The 14354-nt window shown below is 40.6% G+C and overlaps 1 protein-coding gene across 7 annotated transcripts in view; it reads left to right on the top strand.

Annotated features, from left to right (window-relative positions):
• LOC140487025 (matrix remodeling-associated protein 8-like) overlaps positions 1 to 14354 on the top strand; it is a 106220-nt gene that overhangs the window by 54609 nt on the left and 37257 nt on the right. For all 7 annotated transcript variants that reach the window (XM_072586403.1, XM_072586402.1, XM_072586398.1 and 4 more), the window contains exons 3-5: positions 4607 to 4633; positions 5436 to 5741; positions 12643 to 12744. In XM_072586403.1, the coding sequence (XP_072442504.1) occupies positions 4607 to 4633; positions 5436 to 5741; positions 12643 to 12744 (435 nt within the window). The remainder of the gene's footprint in view (positions 1 to 4606; positions 4634 to 5435; positions 5742 to 12642; positions 12745 to 14354) is intronic.

Here is a 14354-nt window from a genome sequence, read left to right as displayed (position 1 = left end):
TGGTAACTAGCTCTGCTTTACTATTATTTGTCTTGATCCCACCATTGTCCCTGAACTATCTACTTGTCTGACATCAGGTACAGATGAGCAGGAATTTTTTTTTTAGATTAGATTACATTACAGTGTGGAAACAGGCCCTTTGTCCCAACAAGTCCACACCGACCCGCCGAAGCGCAACCACCCATATCCCTACATTTACCCCTTACCTAACACTAGGGGCAATTTAGCATGGCCAATTCACCTGACCTGCACATCTTTGGACTGTGGGAGGAAACCGGAACACCCGGAGGAAACCCACGCAGACACGGGGAGAACGTGCAAACTCCACACAGTCAGTCACCTGAGGCGGGAATTGAACCCGGATCTCCGTCACTGTGAGGCAGCAGTGCTAACCATTGTGCTACCGTGCCACCCAAAAATTGAATTTTCTTCAATTTTATAATAAAAGAATGGAACCTATGGTTTTTAGATCCTATCACAAGCTATGTTTCTTTGCCACTGACCCTGTTTCTCTCAAAATCAAATCTGAGGTTGAACCAAATCTTGGTGATTATATTTGACCATAAAATAAGCTTCCCACCAGACATCTACATCATCACTAAAGACAACATATCTCCACCTCTGTAAGATCTGATAACATTGACCTTGCCTCAGTTTATGAGACCAACGACTATGCCTTTATTTCCTCGAGATTTGTCTAATTGAATGCACTTCTGGTCAGAATCCCATGTTCTATCCTTCACATTCAAAGCTTTGGTACTGAACTCTGCTACCTAATTCACACCAAGTCTCAAAACGTTTCCTTGTGCTTGTTAATCTATTTTAGTTTTATTCATTCATGGAATAAGGGTGTCGCCAGCTGGAACATCATTTGCCCACAGGCAATCTCGAATTGTCCAGAAGATGGCTAAGAGTCAATCACATTGCTGTGAGTCTGGAGTCATATGTAGGCCAGACCAAGTAAGGATGGCAATTTCTTTCCCTGCAGGACATTAGTGAACCGAATACGAAAACAGAAGTTGCTGGAAAAGCTCATCAGGTCTGGTTGCATCTGTGAAGCGAAATCAAAGTTAATGTTTTGGGTCTAGTGACCCTTCCTCTGAGAAATGTAATCTTTGATTTCGCTTCACAGATGCTGTCAGACCTGCTGAGCTTTTCCAGCTACTTCTGTTTTTGATTTACCACATCTGTAGTTTTTTCTGTTTTTATTTCATGAACTAGATGGGTTTTTACCAATAATCGACAATGGTTTCATGGTTATCATTAAACTCTTAATTCTGGATTCTTATTGGATTCAAAGTCTACCATCTGCCATGGCAGGATTTGAACCTAGGTCCCTGCAACATTAGCTGAGTTTCTGGATTAAATAGTCTACTTACTACTAGGCCACATGTTGATTCATGTTTAAGCGGCATCATGGTTTTAAAATTCCTATCCTTGTTTCCAAATCACCTTGGCTTAGTAATCTTCAACAGCCTAAAGCTATGTTCCCCCAACTTGGATCTGTGCTCTGCAAACTCCAGCTTTTTGACCATTCCTAATTTTAACCATTGGATGTTTGGTAGCCATGCCTTCAGCTACATGGATTCTAAACCTCAGGAATTTCCTCCCGATATCTCGCTGCCTTTTGTTCTCTCTTCTGTCCTTTTAGTCACTTCTTAAAATCTATTTCTCTGACTAAACTCTTAGTTATCCAGCTTAATATTTGCTTAATTGGCTTCATATCAAATTTGATAACAGGCCCATGAAGCATTTGAGATTGTTAATATCATTAAAGGTGCAATATTATTGCAAGTTATTGTGAGGAAGAGGAATTCACTATTGGAATATATGTGCTGGTGTTGAGGATAAGTTATTATTCTGTTGTTTGATGGGTGTACAGGAAATGGTTTTATTTAGGAGGATGTAATATTGTTGTATATGCACTAGATGTGAGGAAGTGGATGTAGTTTTCAATTAATGATCTAATCGCTTCTCTGCTAGTCCTTTGGTAAAGCATCTTGTATTCTAATGCATTTTATGCGGTAACACACACACAAGTGAAGTGAGCTTGTCAATTTCAAGTTAGCTGGCAGTCAAAAACATGGGGCCATATTTAATATCCTGACACCAGTCAAACCCAAGTTAGGAAGGCACAAATTGAGGTGGGGGAGGGGTAAAATCCTTTATATTTAAATTTCTTTTTCAATATTTGTCAGCCACCATTTTAACCTGTGCAGGAGTCATGATGATTGTAACCCGATGTTCTCGCAATATGACATTTGGTTCAAAATTTTTAATCATGCACTTTTAAATGCATGATCAATTTTGAATTTTCCTGGGATTGATAGTTTCAATAGTTGGCCTTCTGAAGTCAGTGCAAAACACAGCATGTTAATCCATTTGTGAACCTTGTGGAAAACCTATCACGGAGTCAGGAAACTTTTGACAGGTAAGGTTAAAAGACCTTGTCAGTGTAAAATGATGTAACTAATCATAGAATATTTAATTATGTTCATGTGCTTAAAGGTAAGTAACCATTAGAGTGAGCAGTATTGTGTGAGTGTTCAGATGCATTGCAGTATTTCCTCCTGTGGATAAAGTTCTCTCTTAATCCAACAGTGTTACGAATCAGATATTAATGTGTTATATGAACGCTGTGCTTCATTTTCTGCATTGATTTTCAAGTCCAGACATATGTTGAGCCTTTGAAATTACTGTACAGATACCTAACTTCTTTGATTGTAAGCCTGTCATCTATTTGTGAACTTCAAAGGCACTAATGTATTAAGTGCTAGAAATCTGAGTATACAGTCATGCAGCGGAATCCTATTCTATATCCTGTACGAAAACCCATTTGAGAGTCGTGCTTTTTAAAAAAAGTTTGAATAGGTGTCAGCTTGACAATTTTCGGAGCTCCTAAGAAAAGCAATGTTTTCCAAGTCTAGTTTGAGTAGATGGATGAAATGCTCATGCATATAAAAATAAAAGTTAAAAACAAAGAATGCCAAGTTTTTATTCTAGGACTCATGAGTTAACTCCAGATTGGATGCTCAGTACATGGGTATACAGGAGGCAAGGGGATATGGAGTGAAATTGGAATAGATGGGTAGTGAGGACTAGCGATCCACTGATCTTCTGCAGTCTGAGCTGGTATCCCAGACAATGAAAGCAGGTGTTCTATCCTGCTGGGTTTGGGCATCCATTCCCACCTTGGGCTTGCTTCTGAAGATGGTAATCTTTACTCTAGCCTGCCATGACTCCATGGGCCGAAAATTGCATGTGTGCACAAGTTCCTTCAGAACTTGGAAATTAAGTGATGGAAACTGGCCTGTCATATGCTTGCTAAGTCAGTGATGAATATTTGGCCCATGGTTTCAAAATGTAACACAACTGTTAATTGGTGAATAATTTATTTTCAATATAAAGATTGATTGAAAAAAACAGGGTGAGCAGCAGCAATATTAACGATGTCATAGATTATTCAGAGATAATGTCCTCCCATCTCCTTCAATGTTGTCAAGGAATCCATCAAGCACGCTACTACCAATTTCTTCCAACAGTTATATTTTGAGGCTCTCATTTTTACATTACTGATTATGATACCCATGATACAAAGGAGCACTTGTATACTTGAATATTGATAACACTTGGTCTGATTGTCCTCCCCTTTCCTCTACTGGCAAAAAACTGGGTCTTTGTACCTTGATTTTCACATCTGGGTCACACCTGCCATTTTTACAGGGTCACAATCTTCACACCTCTCCCACAGTCCAACGCTTATTGTTATTTTAAGTAAAGCTCATCACACATTGCCAATCATGCCCTCAATATATTTCCATCAGTAACATTTCTACTCATGCAATTCTGTTTGGAATGTGCAACAAAGTCAATTAATATTACAACACAACTTCATCTGTATTCACAAATGCATGGATGTTACGTAAGACAAGAACCAGGTGTTCTCCAGAACATTCTTCAGCCAGAGAGTGGTGAATCTATGGAATTCATTGTCCCAGAAGGCGGTGAAGGCCACGTCATTGAGAATATTTAAGACTGAAATAGAGGGGTTCTTGAGTATCAAGGGTTATGGGGAGAGAACAGGTTGAGAAACTTATCAGACATGATTGAATGGTGGAGCAGACTCGATGGACTGAATGGCCTAATTTCTGCTCCTATGTCTTAAAGTCTTATTCTACATTAAGCAATTTTTTAAATCATATATGTTCATGGCAATTGTTTTTTCTTCTTCAAGCTCAAGCACATTCAATGGTGGGAGAAAGTAGTGTCTTTCTTTTGTACAGATTCTGGCCTATCCTTCACTGTATAAGATTTGGTTTAGAATTGACTGCCATTTAAAATATTAATCTTATGCAACTTCTAACAAGCTAATACATCATTTCTCAACTTAAAGCTCTGTGGTTTGTAAGTGGTCTGTAGATTTGGTGAAAATATTAAACTAAATGACAAATATGTCAGTTTAGCTGTCGGGCAATTAAGACAAACTATCATGTTAAGATATTCTAAATTATATATTCATTATACTTACATAAAATGAACCCTCAGTTCTAAAACTGTGTATGAATTTTTAAAACCCTTCTAATCTTTCTCATTCCTTCCTTTATAGTGAAATTTGCCGCTACCTACACTAATGGTAAGCAATTTCTTATTACTTAAGTATTTATATATAAAGTATTTAAGGAATGAATGTTTTTAGTTCTCTGGTAATATATTGAATATTTCTGTAGATGATACCTTGATAAAAACAATTGCTTTGGAAAACTAGTTTCATTGTCAAAGTGCTAGCATTACACAGCAGTGGTGCCAGCAGCTGAAAGGGAAACACAAATGAGTATTTCACATGTGATCCTTTGCCTATGCACTGAAGTCAATGTAGAGCTTCTTGCCTGGTCTACTTATGACTGCAAGTTCCAATTTCCTTGTTGCTCAACTCAGCCATTTAGGACAAACACAGAAATTGCTGGCAAACCTCAGCAGTATGTGTAGGGAGAAAGCAGAGTTAACATTTCAAGTCCAGTGTCTTTTCATCAGAACTCAGCCATTTAGGACCTTGCTTCCCAAACATTTTCCCATTATGATCCTATAATTAGCTTGAATAGCAAGACCTTTGAGTGTTGATTGGGGATGTGGGGGTGCATAGTGAGAGAAAAGACCAAATGGAGAGGACACACAGCTGCTGTTCATTGATTGGAATTTAGGAGCAGCCATTACTGCTTTAGAGCTGGAGAACTTTTAGCTCACAGCCCCATTTCAGGAAGCTTGGCATAGGCTAAAAATTTGTCCTTGGCGGTATTGGATCTCTTGCCTGCTGGTTAATTTGGTTGCAAGCAGATGTTTGATTCATTTTGTCCCAACACCCAATACAAATTTCTGCGTGAATCTCTATATGCATGTTAATAGTGAAGTAATCAACAAAATATTACTTCTCTTTTTAGTTCCTGCAAATGCAATGAACCCGGATAGCGTTGTGGTGGCGTACCAAAACATATCTGCTCCCACTGGGTCAGAAGTGATATTGCAGTGCTACAGTCAACGAATAGTTTGGACCCAGGATCGTTTGAATGACCGACAACGTGTGGCTCATTGGGACTGGTTCTCAATCAATGGTGAATACAAAGTCGACCGTGTGCTTGATATGTTCTCAGCAGGGGACCAGCGGCTCTATAACAGCTACAACCAAGGGAGAGTACTGATGTCAACTTCTGCGTTCTCCACTGGAAACTTCTCTTTAGTGATAAAGGGTAAGAGCAAACTGCCTCCCCATTTTTATTTTCGGCACTTTTATTTATTGTATTTGGCACAGCCAGTATAATAAGATGGGGCTGCAGTGATATATTCCATAGATTAAAGATGAATACAGTGATGCTACTTGTAGAATGTACTGGTATAAGTAGCACAGCTAAAGAATTAGTTGAGTAGAGTTATACAGCCTGTAAAATGTAATGTCTAATGGCATAGCCTGTAAAATAGATTGCAGTAAAGAGATAATTTTCATCTCATCTCGGGAGATACAATAACACTGCCTATTGAATAAGTTGGGTATAGAACATGCCTGTAGAATATGCTGAGGTACAATGGCACCACTTCTAGAATAAAGTGGGGTAAAGAAGTACTGTCTATGGAACAAGGTGGCCCTCAACTGAAACATCAAAGATGTTTAAAAAAATGAAGAGAAGTAGAAGATTTGTGACTAAAATTGGTGTAGTTTCTTATCAGAATAATGTTTCAATTAAGGCTAGACATAGGATATAATTTGCAAATCAGTTTATCTACAGTAAAAAAAAAGCCAGGGCACATCGTCAAAGGACAAGGATAAAAGATAAGAAGAAAGCAAATGTTTCCAGCAAACATGGATTTATTATCTAAACAGGGATTCAGTGAAGACTGAAACCATCTAATATTTATTGGAATCTCTAAGAATGCCACACAATGGGTGGATAGGTATGAAATATTAGGACTTTCAATAGGACCTTGATAAGGCACTTTCAAAGAGACTTGTGGCTATGGGAAATATTCTTGTAAAAAAGGAGCATATAGATTAGATAATAAGTTATAAGAAGTATGAGCAGTGATCCACAGTAGTAGGTTTAAGTTGACATTTAACATGAGACCTTGGCTCACATTTATCACCGATGTTGCAAGTGGAATGTCATTGTTTGCAAATGATACCAAGTACATGGCCAGGTAGCAGGGAACTAGAAGATGAATTAAAGTCAGTGTTATCAGTGAGACCTAGCAAAGGACAGATAAATCATAAATGTCCACTAGAATAAGTATAGAATATGTTTATAAATTGATACTGTTCAATAATTCTTTTGAAATTTACATTTGTCAAACTGATAATCACCTGCTCATTTGAGATTTCACCATTTCCTATCAACATCACAGATTTCACTGATTAGATATGAAAAGGGTTAAGATTTTGAGTAAAACTCCTGACACTGTCCAAAAATTTGTCTCTAGCAATTTATATCACACCAGTGTAAATTCTTCCATTTCCTGTTCAACCAGCTTCATTACAACTCTGAATAAAATGTTTAACTTACTGCCAAATAACCCTGGTTGGTTTGTGCTTTATCCACATGCACCAGAATCTGAATGGGCAGAGACCCCAAGTTCGTTTCACTGAAGATATTTAAAGCTAGTAGTTCGGTTCTGGCTTGGGCCCCTCCCCCCAAAAATAAACAGCCCTACTCCATTATGATTTGCTCTTCCTGGTTTTGCATGGCCAACTCTAAGAAACGTATTCTGCATTGCTCTTTGTTTTTGGTACTCAATCAAATTGTTTTTCAATTGGTGCCCATCTGGTGCAGCACTGATGCAGCCATTTATCACTAGATAACACATCAAACATTATGAAGTTGAACTGCCACTTGCTAAAACCACACATAATTCCAGAATTATCCTGGAAACCAAAAAATTAACCAAGACTTCTTGTCTCCAGTACCAAACCTTCTTTAACCCTTATCTTCTGGCCCCTTCCTTCACCTTTGACAAGTGCATGGAGCTGAAAGACTTCTATATCACTGCAAATGAGGTAATCTATTCCGTTGTCTGTCTGCAATCTGCCTTTCCTTTGTCCACAATGCCAAATTGCTGCTCAGTTTTCATTTGTTACGAATTTTACATCTGTCTTTTGCTCCTCACCTCTCCCATCATGAACTGTGCTAATTAATCATGTTCACTTCCTCCTGTCAACCCTATTCTAACTTAATTATGATCATAGGAAGGATATTATTAAACTAGAGAAGATTTAGAAGACATTTACCAGGATGTTGCCAGGTAAGGAAGTTTTGAGTTCTAAAGAAAGGGTGGATCGGCTGGGACTTTTTCCACTGGAGCGTATGAGGTTGAGAGGTGACCTTGTAGAGTGGTATGTAGATGAAGAAGAGGAGAGGCCTAGGGTGGGTTTTATTTTTGAGATGCCACAAGTAGTGATACAGGTGTGGCAGGGGAGAGAGAGGAAACAGTGGGATCAAGCAATGGCTAATTCACTTAGCTGGGTTACAAAACAAAAGGCATTAGAACAGGATGCTCTGATTAGTCATATGAAAAGGTGTATAGATTGGGTTGATGATAGGTGTCTTTTAGGTGAAAGTGAGGACTGCAGATGCTGGAGATTAGAGTCAAGATTAGAGTGGTGCTGGAAATGCACAGCAGGTCAGGCAGCATCCGAGGAGCAGGAAAATTGCCCTTCATCAGCAGTGAGAGGTGTCTTTACCCTAGGATGAGGGATTTCAAGACTTGGCATATTTTTAAGGTGGGAGGAGAGAGATTTAAAAAAGACATGAGGGGCAATTTTTTTCCACAAAGGGTGGCTCGTGTTTGGAATGAAACTCCAGAGGAAGTGTTAGATGCAGGCACAGTTACAATGTTTAAAAGATAGTTAGATAAGTACATGAGTAGCAAACGTTTGGAGGGATATGGGCCAGAAGCAGACAGGTGGGACTAGTTTAGTTTGGGATTATATTTGGCATGGACTGGTTGGATCAAGGGTCTGTTTCCATACTATATAACTATATTTTTTCTGGTTCAATTCTAGTTGACATAGTAAACAGTTCACTCAAGTAAACAATGTTACTCTTCATTTCCAAATGACTATTACCTCCCACCCCCCCCCCCTCACAAGACCCATCCTGAACTCTTCTGATCTTGCAGTTTATCATTTTTAATCAAATTACAATGTCTTTTTTTAAGTCCTTGAGCATCTTGCTTTCTGCCAAGTGCATGCCTTCCTTCCTGCAACTCTATGTTTGAATCTCATCAGTTCGGTTTCTGACCCTGACGGGCACTGAAACAAATAAGATCCTTTCTGACTCTGACCACAGTGCTCTATCCTTTCTCATCCTCCTCAACTAACCATAGCATCCTGTTCTAATGCCTTTTGTTCTGCTACCTAGCTGAGTGGATTAGCCACTGCTGTTTCCTCTCTCTCCTCTGTCACACCTGCACCATTACTCCCAGCATCTCAAAAAAACCCATCCTAAGTCCTTTCCTGTTCTTCATCTACATGTCGATCCTTGATATTCTTATAACCAGGATCCTGACAAGGTTTCCTGATTTGTTATGGTTCTAGCTGGGTACTCCAAATGGTTAAAGCTCCCTTAGGTTATTCATCTGCCTTCTTGGTTGGTTGCAACAAGGTTAATTTAATAACGATCCCTTTCCTTGTGTATATCTTTTTTCTCAGAGCCAAATGAACTTGCCTTTTACAAAGAGCCAATTAACTAGGCTTTCTTGAATGAACAGAAAGAGTTGGTTTATTAATTACTGAATGTGAGAAGAGATGTAATGTTATACTCTTACCAAAGGTACACAAACAGGGATCCCACCAAGACTCACAGCCTCACTTTTTTTTTAGATTAGATTACTTACAGTGTGGAAACAGGCCCTTCAGCCCAACAAGTCCACACCGCCCCGCCGAAGCGCAACCCACCCATACCCCTACATCTACCCCTTACCTAAATCTACGGGCAATTTAGCATGGCCAATTCACCTGACCTGCACATCTTTGGACTGTGGAGGAAACCGGAGCACCCGGAGGAAACCCACGCAGACACGGGGAGAACGTGCAAACTCCACACAGTCAGTCGCCTGAGGCGGGAATTGAACCCGGATCTCCGGCACTGTGAGGCAGCAGTGCTAACCACTGTGCCACCGTGCCGCCCACTTTCCAGTACACCAACACACAGGTTAGCAAAGAAACTGCAATGAAAACTAAAATATCTGGTGGAAGATTCAACCCACTCCATCCAGGAATTCCTTAGCATCTTCAAAGATACCAAGATGGAGGATGATGAGGTCATGGTTTCCTTCAACATAACAGCCCTATTCACATCAATAAACATCATCTAGCCAAAGAACCGCTGGCCTCACTGCTAGACAAACCAGAGATACAAACACCCAATAGAACCAACTCCATCAGTAAGGAAAACATCCTCAAACTACTGGACCTGTGTGTCACAACCCACTTCACCTTCAACAACAAGCTGCACAAACAAATCAATGGGATGCCTATGGGATCACAAATATCAGGACTTGTAGCAGAAGCAGTTATGCAGAGGTTAGAACAAGCAGCCTTTCCCACGATTTGGCTTAATCTTTAAGTCCACTATGTGGATGACACCTTTATCAATCCGAAACACGACAAACTATAAGAAAGCCACAAACACAAAAACAACATCCTCTTCTCCAGTATAAAATTCACTAAAGTGGAAGAGAACAATAACCGACTCACTTCTTGGATGTCATGGTAGAACAAAAAACCAATGGAGGACTGCAGACCAGCACTTACAGGAAAGTCACACGCACTGACCAGATACTCAACTACAGAAGCAACCATTCCAACACCCACAAATGGAGCTGCATCATGACACTATTTAAACGAACTACAACACACTGCAGTACTCCTGGAACTACAAGAAGCCGTGTAGAAACACCTATACAACGCATTGAGGAACAATAGTTCTCTGATAAGCAGTTTGCCAATTCCTGCACAACGGATCTAAACAGGAAGACACAACACACCCAGAGACTGTAATCACCCTACCATACATCAAAGACATTTCAGAGATGACCACTGGACTACTCTGGCTCCTTGGCATCTTGGTAGCCACAAACCTTCTACCACACTAAAACAACTACTGATTAAGACCTCAACTGTTATTCAGTTCTAAATAATCAACACTGTATTTGGAGTTTGTTTCCTCACAGTTTTCAATTAGCCAAACCACACTTTATGCTAGTATATAAACCTGAATCTATTAGCTCTTCTTTTGCATATTAACCTGCTTTGGCATCTAATGGAATCTTTTGAAAATCTAAGTTTAGATTTGATGGCTATCTCTTATCTATTGGACAGACTAGGTGCTCAAAAAAATCCCACTGTCTGATCATCTGATGATTTTTCTAAATGCATTGTTGGTATTTTCTTAAACAGGTGCAAAATATTCCCAATGTTTGATGTCAGGCTATCTAATCTGTAGTTTTATGTTTTCTTCCTCCCTCCCCTCTTGAATAGCAGTATTCTACTTGCCAACTCCAATTTGCTGGGACAGTTCTAAAATTGAGGGAATTTTGGAAAACTACAACCTGAGCATCCAAGATCTCTGCAGCTACCTCTTTCAGATCTAGGTGGATAGATATTGGGAGATATAGGCCATCAGGTCCTGGGGATTTGTCAACTTTTAATCTCCTGAGTTTCTCCAAAGCTTTTCCTCTTCTGACATTAACTCAAGTTCCTCATTCATTAGACCCTTAAACTCTACTTCTGGTATATGATTTGTCTGCTGTGGAGACAAACACAAAATACTTGCTTAACATCTTTGCCATTCCCTCATCTCCCATGATCATTTCTTATATATCTACCTCTTTAAAGAATAGTGTTTACTTTAGCTACACACTTGTAAAAGCTCTTCGAATCTGTTTTTATATTCCGGGTTAGTTTAATTTCCAGTTTTATCCTTTCCCTTTGCATTACCTTTGATTACCCTTTGTTGATTTTTAAAATCTCCCAATCCTTAGGCTGTATCTAGGCTGGTACTCCAATGCAGTACTGAGGGAATGCTGCCCTGTTGCATGCCATTTAGTCAAGGCCCTGTCTGCCCTCTTAGGTGTAGGTAAAATACGTCATGATACTATTTTGAAGAACAAGAGAGTTACTCCTGGTGGGCTGACCAATATTTATCCCTCAATCAGCTGCATTGAAACAAATTATCTGATTATTATGACACTGATTGAGGGAGCTTTCTATGTGAAAGTTGGCTGCTAGCCAGTGTATTTCATTGACCATAAAATGCTTTGGAATGTCCTGCAGTTGTGAAAAACACTCGGTAAATACAAGTCGATTTTTCTTTTCATGAGTTCAGAGATGTGCAGATTAGGTGGATTGGCCATGCTAAAATTGCCCTGTAATGTCCAGAGATGTGCAGGCTAGTTGGATTAGCAAATACATGTAAGATTACAGGGATAGGTTGAGAGTAGGTAGGTAGAATGCTCTACGGAGGGTCGTTGCAGACTTGATGGGCTGAATGGCCTTTCTCTGCGCTGCATGGATTCTATGATTCTTATTTCTATAATTTGCATATTATAAGCCTCTTTTAATCTAATATTATCCTTAATTTCCCCAGTAAACCACAGATGATTACTTTTTACTGAGTTTTTGCTTTTTCATGAAATATAGTTTTGTTGAACACTCTGAATCTTCTATTTAGATGTTTCCCACTTTAGTGAACACCATACCTTTTAGTCTATTTGTCCAACAAACCTCAGCCATTTCTCCCCTCATGGAAATTAAAAGAAACAGATATTTAAACTTCATAAAAACCAAAAGAACTTCATACTTGGCGATGGTGCATTATATTCAGTCAGGAAGCAAAAGTTTTTAGACTCCTGATCAAAAGCTCATGAGCGCTGTGAAATTCATTTTATATCATGGGCAGTATATAAAGTAATTGGTTTGGTTTGGAGATTTTATTGGGGAGTAAGTCTTTTCATTGTTGAGATGAACTGATCATTAGTTCTCTGCTGTGAAAGTAATAATAGAAGTAGCTAATACTTTATGTGTGATGCTTTCAAGTCTTTAAGCTATATTTTAATAATCCACTGCCTCAAATAATTTTAATCACTTTCCACCTTTTACAGATGTTAGAATAAATGATAGAGGGATTTACTCCTGCAATCTTCACCACCATTATTGTCACCTTTACGAAACAGTCAAAATACAACTTAATATCACCAGATCAGGTAAGAGAAAAGTGGGAATGGCGTAGGGTGGAAAGATGGGCACAGATAGAAGAAAACATTTTTATTGAGGTGACTTGAGACTGTTTCTGTACAAACAAAGAAAATGAAGTTATTAAAATTATGAAGGGCAGAATGGTTTGATGCAGAGACGTCCCCAACAATCTCCACCGACACTCTCATTCGTTTGGCCAAACTGGTCCTCACCCTTAACAATTTCTCCTTTGAATCCTCCCACTTCCTCCAGACCAAAGGGGTAGCCATGGGCACACGTATGGGCCCCAGCTATGCCTGTCTCTTTGTTGGCTACGTAGAGCAGTTGATCTTCCGTAATTACACCGGCACCACTCCCCACCTCTTCTGCTACATTGATGACTGCATTGGCGCCACCTCGTGCTCCCACGAGGAGGTTGAGCAATTCATCAACTTCACCAACACATTCCACCCTGACCTTAAATTTACCTGGACCATCTCTGACACCTCCCTCCCCTTCCTGGACTTTTCCATCTCCATTAATGATGACCGACTTGACACTGACATTTTTTACAAACCCACCGACTCCCACAGCTACCTGGATTACACTTCTTCCCACCCTACTTCTTGCAAAAATGCCATCCCGTATTCCCAATTCCTCCGCCTCCGCCGGATCTGCTCCCAGGAGGACCAGTTCCACCACAGAAAACACCAGATGGCCTCCTTCTTTAGAGACCGCAATTTCCCTTCCCACGTGGTTAAAGATGCCCTCCAACGCATCTCGTCTACATCCCGCACCTCCACCCTCAGACGCCACCCCTCCAACCGTAACAAGGACAGAATGCCCCTGGTGCTCACCTTCCACCCTACCAATCTTCGTATAAACCAAAGCATCCGCCGACATTTCCGCCACCTCCAAACAGACCAGGGATATATTTCCCTCCCCACCCCTTTCCGCCTTCCGCAAAGACTGTTCCCTCCGCGACCACCTGGTCAGGTCCACGCCTCCAAACAACCCACCCCCAATCCTGGCACTTTCCCCTGCCACCGCAGGAACTGTAAGACCTGCACCCACACCGCCTCCCTCACCTCTATCCAAGGCCCTAAGGGAGCCTTCCACATCCATCATAGTTTTACTTGCACATCCACGAATGTCATTTATTGTATCCGTTGCTCCCGATGCGGTCTCCTCTACATTGGGGAGACTGGGCGCCTCCTAGCAAAGCGCTTTAGGGAACATCTCCGGTACACCCGCACCAATCAACCACATCGCCCCATGGCCCAACATTTCAACTCCCCCTCCCACTCTGCCGAGGACATGGAAGTCCTGGGCCTCCTTCACCGCCGCTCCCTCACCACCAGACGCCTGGAGGAAGAACGCCTCATCTTCCGCCTCGGAACACTTCAACCCCAGGGCATCAATGTGAACTTCAACAGTTTCCTCATTTCCCCTTCCCCCACCTCACCCTAGTTCTAAACTTCCAGCTCAGTAACTGTCCCCATGACTTGTCCGGACTTGTCCTACCTGCCTATCTTCTTTTCCACCTATCCACTCCACCCTCTCCTCCTTGACCTATCACCTTCATCCCCTCCCCCACTCACCCATTGTACTCTATGCTACTTTCTCCCCACCCCCACCC

The sequence above is a fragment of the Chiloscyllium punctatum genome, chromosome 16 (genome assembly GCF_047496795.1).
Source record: "Chiloscyllium punctatum isolate Juve2018m chromosome 16, sChiPun1.3, whole genome shotgun sequence".
Lineage (NCBI taxonomy): Eukaryota > Metazoa > Chordata > Chondrichthyes > Orectolobiformes > Hemiscylliidae > Chiloscyllium > Chiloscyllium punctatum.
This window is presented reverse-complemented; position numbering and strand designations above follow the sequence as displayed.